General features: G+C 49.2%; 1 protein-coding gene across 1 annotated transcript; it reads right to left on the bottom strand.

Moving 5' to 3' along the window:
- Nucleotides 1–370: 370 nt before the first annotated feature.
- LOC130076599 (uncharacterized) lies at nucleotides 371–3,838 on the bottom strand. Its single transcript, XM_056241739.1, has 3 exons — nucleotides 3,007–3,838; nucleotides 2,719–2,913; nucleotides 371–1,962 (listed from the first exon to the last, which is right to left on the bottom strand). Exons 1-3 carry the CDS (start codon nucleotides 3,836–3,838, stop codon nucleotides 413–415), a joined length of 2,577 nt encoding a protein of 858 aa, XP_056097714.1. The 3' UTR covers nucleotides 371–412.
- Nucleotides 3,839–8,181: the final 4,343 nt, after the last annotated feature.

Raw genomic sequence — 8,181 nt, 5'->3', positions numbered from 1 at the left:
GTGGCCTTTTTTTTGTTTGGTCTGTTTTGCTTTGTTTGATCAGAAAAGAGATAGTTTCGCTGTCAAGCACTGAAAGATCTGAGATGTTTGGGTGGATTTTTGGGTCGAATCTGGAAGTGATAGCCAGTTCAGAGCATCTTAGGAAACCAAAAAAAAAAATAAAAAACCTAGAATAAACATGGCGTCGAGTGTGCGAGAGGTATTAAGGGATCGGTAGCCTGAGCGGAGGGTATGAATGCATTTAGTAAGAATATCTAACGTTATGGGTTAAAGAGATGAAGGAGGTAATTGTAAGGAGGGAAAAATCAGGGAATGGCGTGTTGTAAGAAAGGTGGAAGGCTTTAAAACATCTCCATGTCCATGCGGAGAATGGTGTCGAGCGATATGTTGAGGAGGGATTTTTGCGGGTGGGTTATGGGAATATTAATTCCGAATAATGAGGTACTGGAGTTGGTAGCTTGTCTGCCTCTGGAGCCAGCATCCTGAATTTCTGAAACATAAAGCGAGACAGAGAGTCAGCAATTTGGTTTTTTGACCCGGGGATGTGTTTAGCAATTAAGATAAATTGATCACATGCTGAAATCCAGATTAGACGTCTTAGAAGTGGCATCAGTGCGGGTGAATGGGAACGGCCTTTATTAATGCACTGGACTGTAGCTTCATTGTCACAATGCACTACGATACTGCTAGCAGTCCATTCTTTCCCCCACAGGAAGGCTGCTACTACGAGAGGGTAGAGCTTGAATAATGCGGAGGACTGTAGCGTGTCCTGTATTTGGGGGGGCCACGTAGACGCGAACCAGCGTCCTTGGCAGAACCCCCCAAAGCCGACTGAGGGGGCTGCATCTGTGAACAGCTGGATGTCGATGGGGGAGGAAATTAGATCCTTATAGAAAAATGATAGGCCGTTCCACTGTTTAAGAAAAGTTATCCATAGCCTGAGTTCGTCGTGGCATGCTGGAGTTAGGGAAATGAGATCCTCTAGTGCGTGAACTGAAGACGCGAGAGAGAGGAGATGAGAAATGAAAGGGCGGCCTTGTGGAATAATGCGCATGGCGAAGTTTAAGTGGCCGAGCATGGATAGGAGTTCGCGTTTGGAACACTTTGAACTGTCTACGAGGGTAGATGAGATGAGGATTATTCTATCGATTTTTTCCTTGGGCAGGGAGGCCTGGTATTTAACTGAATCTAGCTTAATGCCAAGGAACTCGATGGATGTGGCGGGACCCATGGTTTTTTCCTGGGCGATGGGAATTCCGAGCTTGGCAAATACTCTTTGAACTGTGAGGATCTGGGCTGCTGGAATGGCGCCGGGAGGCGAAATTATTAGAAAATCGTCCAGCAGGTGAATGAGGTGAGGAATTGCGTAATTGTTTGACAAGATCCAGCAAATGGCTTCAGATAGCATGTCAAAAATTTTGGGGCTGCTTTTGCATCCAAAAGTTAAGCGTACGGCGAAATAGAATTTCCCATGCCAGCGCACTCCGAATAAGTGCCATGAATCCGGGTGGATGGGCATCACTTTAAAAGCCGAAGTGATGTCAATTTTTGCGAGCCAGGCACCCCGACCCACGATTTTTATGAGGTCGACTGCGTGATCTACGTTGTGATATTTGAGAGAAAATTCGTCGAGTGGGATCAGGCTGTTAATGCTTGGGAACAGGGATTTATGTGGAGCTGACAGATCGACTATGAGGCGTTTCTTACCTGAAAACTTTCTCGTAGCCACTCCAATGGGGCTAATGCGAAAAACTTTGAAAGGAGGCTCGTCAAAAGGGCCAATCATGAAGCCTGACTCGACTTCTTTTTTAATCAGGTTGTCTACCACGTTGGGCTCGGCGAGAGCCGATTGGAGATTATCGCAGATTATGTTTTGGGAGAGCGGACAAACCACTCCCGGTTTAAAACCGTGTTGTAGGCCAGACAGCAGATATTCAGTGAAGTCAGAGTCCGGGTGGTGAGCTAGTTCGATAGAAAGGCGAGAAATATTCACGGGAGTCGATAAATAATTTTTAGATTTTTTATTGACATCTTTAAAGACAGGGCATACAGGACGGGCATGAGCACCGCCACAGAAGCTGCATATGTGCAAGTACCGACAACGCTGCCTGGTGCACTTGCCGATATTAAAATTGTTGCAAGGCTGTTTGCTGTCCGTAAGTGCTCTGGAGCGGAAATTAGCCTCGTGTGGATATGGGTTGCTAGTCGCCGGTCTTGGTGTGTAGCTGGTGGATTTGACTGGTCCCGTTTCCGGGCATGGAGGAACGGAGGGGTTAACTTGAGGGCACGATATTGTGGAATGTGCCACTGACCTGCAGACCGCGCAAGAAATATTCCTGCAGCCAAGGAAAACTCTGCTGTGCAGGTCAGTGTCTAGTGCTCCCCAGTATGGGCATTGGTTCCACTGTGAAACCCTAACAGCGCATTTTGCTGAGAAGAGTTTGTGATATGTGTAAAAGTGCCCTCCCCCGTAGGACAACGCGAGCTCGGCTATCAGCGCTAAATAGTCGTTCAGTTCGCGTCGCCTATGAGGGAAGGCTGAGCAAATGATTTCTGTGAAGTGGCTGAAAGCGATTGAAAACTCCGAAAAAGAAAGTAAACGTGATGAATGTGTATTCTGGTTTTTTAAAGTGACTGAAAAATCCCCGCAGTCTAACTGACGGTTAGAATCGGATACGGGAAGCAGAGAAAGTAAATGTGAAAGGTCTACATCCGCACCTGCCAGAATCTGTGCTCGGATGTTTTGAGTCACTGGGGGAGGCTCCAGAGCGACAGCGTTTGGTGGGACTGGCATCGGGGTAGCTGTGAAAAGAGAATATTGTGATTTGGCATTTAAGAGAGAGCTGTAAGGGAGAGAAGCCTGGGCTGCGACTATCGGCGGAGGCAGCCTCACGCTTAAGTCGGCCTGTGGGGCTTGAGAAGGAAAATTGAGAAAAGCATAAGGGGGAAAAGGAGGAAATAAATGAGATGCCTGAGCCTGTGTTGCAGGCGGAGGCGGTCTCGCACTTGCTTGAGCTGCAGGCCACTGAAAATGGGAGGGGTTAGCAGTAGTCGCGGGAAGGTGGTGGAAAGTTTGAGCCTGCACCGCTAGCGGAGGCAGCCTCACGCTAGCGTCTGCTATGGGAGCCGGAGGCCACTGCAGAGGAAAAGAGTTAGAAACAGCAGGAGGAAAACACTGGGAGGCAGAGGGTGACCCGGCGGGCCCAGCTGTGTATGGCACTGCGGCGGGAAGCGCCGTGCTGAAAAGCTCAGCTGAAGCGGGAGGCGAGTGAGGTCTCGTGGCGGTGGAATCTGGAGCGCGACCCAGGCTCGCAGAAATCCTGGCGCCGCGGGCTGAAGCGTGCGGCAAACCGAATCTTGCACGGGAAGGTGGCGGAGTCGGGCGAGGCGAATTCGGGGCCTCACGAGATTTTCCCGGCCTGCTGGCCGCCTTGGAACCTGGGGTGGATTTAGGAGAGAGATTTGATGATTGCAAGGTAACGTATAAGTTGTATAGTTGCGCTTTAGTCATCCTGCGCGAGGGCTGAATATCAGAGTTTATCAGCGCTTGTCTCAGACTCAAGACTGTCCACTTCCCAATAGGCGGAATCGTTGGTACGGCCGAACGATAGGAGGATGCCGGGGAGGAAGCTGGAGTCCTCGCCGGTGGAGGTGAGGGTAAACCTCGGCGTCTTGGCGTGCGAGGGGTTGCTTGCGCAGACCGGCGCCCGCGAGACGAAACGTGGGGCTCGGAGGCGGTATCCGGTGGAGAGGTTGTCCTGGGGCCAGCTGATGGCGGCGGAGGAACCGGAGCATGGTTAAGCTCGTCATCGGATGGTGAAAACTGCATTTGGGACATCGTAGCAAAGCGGTAAACCAAATGCTGAAAACTGTCGAGGAATATGGGTGAGTCGACTGAGTATATTTATAGGCTTTACTCGTGTTGATTGAGTGGACCTGTTGATTACTGATTGCTGACAGCTGGCTGGAATGACTTGATTGTTTGATCATTAGAACGTGTTCCTCCCGAACCTTGTTAATAAAACATCAATTCGTGCCACGGAGGGCGAGGTCGGTTGCAGTGCAGAGCTCACCCATTAGCTCATGATTTGGGCTACCCTCATGCATGTTCATGAGTGCCTGGGCCTGGTGGAACTAAAGCAGTGCCATGGCATGCAGAGGGGAAGCTCCTTGCCCACCGGCTTTGTAAGCCTTGCCCGTAAGGACGGACGAAAACTTACAGGCCTTAGAGGGGAGACGAGAATCCCCCTTCCATGAGGTAGCGGACGCCGGACAGCGGTCGCTGAGAACCAGCCCGGTTGTAGCAACAATGACGTGTTTGGGGAAATTATTAGCTCAAATGGGGAATATTATTCATTAGATAATGAATATGTAATCGCATACATAAATTAAATCATCCCAAATAGGGAATGGACTAAACCTCACCATATATGAATAATTAACACGATGGCTCGTAGTAATTATTGATATTTAGGTCAGTTAAGTCAGATTAATTTTCAGAGTAAATTTACATGTGATTCCAAATTAGTTTGTCGTGCATCCCGGTTCGTCCTGCGGACCGGAGCCGAAAACTTCCTTATATCACAAGATTACCTGCCTGTATACCGAGTGAATATTTTCCGGTGGCCACACGGAAGTATTTGCTCGTATACGGCACTTTCAGATGTTTAAAATAGTTAACCGAGGTAGAGCTTTGGCAACTTTACAGACCTTTGACATATTACAGAGACTTCAAGCATGGGACCATGAGACAGATTCGATTCAAAGGATTATGGAATTTAATAACACAATACTAAGGGTTATATAGACTACTAAAAATCACGCAGGAGTAAATAATATGCATATCAAAACAAACAATTAACACAGGATTGCAATATGACGTATTTTAAAAAGAGACAGTTAGAATGAGAGAGAGTGAGAGAGAGAGAGAGAGAGAGAGAGAGAGAGAGAGAGAGAGAGAGAGAGTGGGTGTGAGAGAGAGTGAGAGAGACAGAACAGTTCAAAACAGTGCAACAGAGACCCAAAGGATTCTAATATTAATCTAGACAACTTTAAGGCAGTATTTATCTTTAGATTTGTACTTGCTTTACGGCTCCTTTGTGTTGAGTTGTGTTACAAAGGCAGCGTGGTTGGAGTTGTCTGGATTGTCTTCCGATAGGAGGCAGCTGTTTGTGATTGGTTCAGCTGCGGCCCGTACGAGAAACGATAAATCTTAGGCTTGTTTCGTTCGTGAATACACTGACCGAAGTCAACTATCAAACGGAGGTAGATCAAATAAAAGAAAACTTAGATTAAAACAAAGTAGGAAAAACGACGATGAAGTATAGGCAGAACTCCGGCTGGAGTTTGCAGGAAATTTGGGATTTCTCTCTCTGGCTAAAAGACTGCAAAGAGGAGAAGGTGGCGGTCTATTTTGAAGGGGCGCGGGACACGCCTTTCTCACGTGTCTGGTCCAATCGTTTGGGCGGAGGCGGGTCGGCGAACCTTGTGGTACACGCCTACCGGATCATGTGCATAGCAGATAAAGACTTAGTAACACTATACTTCTTAAACTAGGTATTAATAAAATCATGCATCATATTAAATTTTGAGTTGCTGATTCAATCTTCTTTGGTTATTCTGATTACAACGATATCGCGCACGATAGAGTTATACGTTAGTAAGATTAAGATACATGATTTTCGTGATTAAACACATATCAAGTCTGATTACATATTATAAACTTACAGTTATGCAGATTTGGTAACAAGGGAATCATGAAAACACAACCACAAAACATTATACATTTACAAAAGGGGATTTTTGATCCCATGTGTTCAGAGTGTTCCGTGTGTGTAAATGGGTGTTCAGAAGTTCAACCAGCGTTGGTCACGCGGTGAATTTGTGATCGAGTCCAGTATGTATGTGTGTGTGTTCATTGACCGATGGTGACGGGGGTGAACTCGCGACCAGTCCCGTGTGAGCGTGTGTGCTTGGAATTTGATGAGTTTAAACAACTGCTACAATGGCCAGTTGTCTAATCTCACAATTCTCTTCTGTGTGTGTAAGCGAAAAAACCCCAGGGGGAAGTCACATGTGGATAGTGGCCCGTCTGTCCACTTACTCAAGAGAGAAACCTCATGAGCGCATCACTATCAGTAATTCAATCAAGTCCAGTCACCATCCGCTTAGTGTGGCAAATTACAACAGAGAGGCTTTGTGAGTGACTCGGTAATCTAATCAGCAGTTCCAGGACACCTACTTTTGTCATAGTCTCTGAATTAAAAGAATGCAAAAACAGCAGTTTAAGAAAATGGCAGATCTGACCATGGCTACATTCCCCCTTTGATGGTTCGACAGGACCCGTGGGGGTGGACCTCGTTGGACCATCACGATTGCCTTGGTCAGATGGCAGGCAAATCATGGAGGTCGGACTCTGCAGATGATGGTTAGGGCTGAGGGCTCAGCTCTATGAGGTCCTCCGCGTTCACTAGCGGGGAGTCTTCTTTCCGAGGGGCCTTACGGAACCCCACGGACATGGCTTGGGTGAGCCTGGCTGTAGAGGCTCGCATCTCGTTGACTCGTCGGTACAGGACGTAGGCCAGGCCCAAGGTTAGGGTGTGGCCGATGATTGTTGAAATGCACACAGCAGTGTCAGCGGCGGTCCATGCTTGGACGACTGGTGAGGCGTTCAGGATAGGCATTCTGGACAAGGCTTGGAGGGCGGTGTCCAGGGGAGCGATGTCGACGATCTGTGACCCCCCTTCCTGAATCCATTTCTCCAGCTCTGGGTCGAGGGTCAAGTTGCGATCCTTAAAGAAGGATGGAATCTCTAGTTCGGATTGGTATTCTTCACTCGGGAGGTGGTACAAGGCTAGGTCGTCATGGTGGAGGATGGCTCCTCGTGGAACTTGGATCCACATGGTCTGGTTCAGCAGGTTGACACGCGTAACGGTGTCCTGTTGGTCGTAGGTCAGTGTCGCTGACCGTACCGGGGTGTTAACGAGCCATCGGTCCCCCACGATCTCGGCTTGTGTCTCAGTGACTTGGCTGCGAGGTTTAGCATCCGCCGGGCAACGTGAGTCGCTGGCCAGGTGTTGCAGGCCGCAGATCCCATCAGTGTTGTCTCTGAGGAACGGCTTGCTAGGGCAGAGATAGTGGATATCTTTGGTGCGGATGCACATGTGCAGGTTCGGGGCTAGGTACAGCTGAGGGTCGCTGTCGTGGTAGGCTACCACGTCAGGTGTCCGTACCTTAAAGTAGGTATTGCTCTGCCAAAATCCCACGTTGACAATGTCTTTGAGTCGGTAGATTCGGCTTGATTCTATGATGGGTAAGTTCAGGAGGAAGCCTACCTCTCGCTGTGCGGGGTCAACTTACAGTGGAATGGCACTGCCTAAGGAGTAGGCAAGGTGGGTTTGGATCGGGTCAATGGGTGTTGTTATGGCAGAAGCCAACACGGTTTGCACCAGGCTTAGGGGTATCAGGTATGGCGGGATCCTACCCATAGCTAAGCTGTCTATGGAGGAGCTTACTTCTCGGAGCATGTCGGTCATTAATGCTGTGACCAACTGTGTTTGGGCAAAGTCATTTTGGAAAACTGTGAACATCTGCTTCATGGAGCTCACAGTCTGATTCAGCATGACGCTATGAGTGTTGAGGATTGTCACGGTTCCTCTCAGTGTCTTGCCAATGGTTCGCAGGGATTCGCTCTGTGTGGTGAGTTGTTCTTTTAACTGTGGGAGCTCGGTCTGAATTTCAGCCACGTGTCGTCGCACCGTGGCTATGTTCACGGCGTTGACACTGGACATGCCAATGTTGAACAGCGTGCCCACGGCCGCAGCGGCCCCGAGCAGCGCTCCCAGGAACCGTTTGGAACGTTTGTTGTGTCCTCCCAATTCCGCTTGGTTGAGGGTCATCTTCTCGAGTTGTTTCAGCATGTGCTCGACGTCGGCTTCGGCGTGGTTGAGGGCGGCTTCTGTCCATCGCGCACCTGCCCAACTGTACTGTGCCACCGAGCTTGGGTAGTGCGCCCGGTAGACATTTCGGGGGTCGAGTCGCACATACACTTTCTGTGTGTGCGTTCGGCAGTTAGTGATCAGGAGTCCTGGTTGGTCCCTCAACACGATGCCCGAGGCCGGTCCTGGTGAGATGACGTCGGCTGGCGGCTGGCCTCTGGTCGACTGAAGGCACATGAGGACT

Source organism: Rhinichthys klamathensis, unplaced genomic scaffold (assembly GCF_029890125.1).
Source record: "Rhinichthys klamathensis goyatoka isolate OS25496 unplaced genomic scaffold, OSU_Roscu_1.1 h1tg000670l_1, whole genome shotgun sequence".
Lineage (NCBI taxonomy): Eukaryota > Metazoa > Chordata > Actinopteri > Cypriniformes > Leuciscidae > Rhinichthys > Rhinichthys klamathensis.
The sequence above is the reverse complement of the archived record's forward strand: the minus strand, read 5'-3'. Positions and strand labels throughout refer to the sequence as shown.

Coding starts and splice junctions, on each gene's coding strand:
- LOC130076599 (XM_056241739.1), bottom strand. CDS start 3,838: ATGTCCCAAATGCAGTTTTCACCATCCGATGACGAGCTTAACCATGCT. Junction 2,914..3,006: donor GTGGCCTGCAGCTCAAGCAA/GTGCGAGACCGC, acceptor TTCCTTCTCAAG/CCCCACAGGCCGACTTAAGC. Junction 1,963..2,718: donor CCGAGCACAGATTCTGGCAG/GTGCGGATGTAG, acceptor CTATCGAACTAG/CTCACCACCCGGACTCTGAC.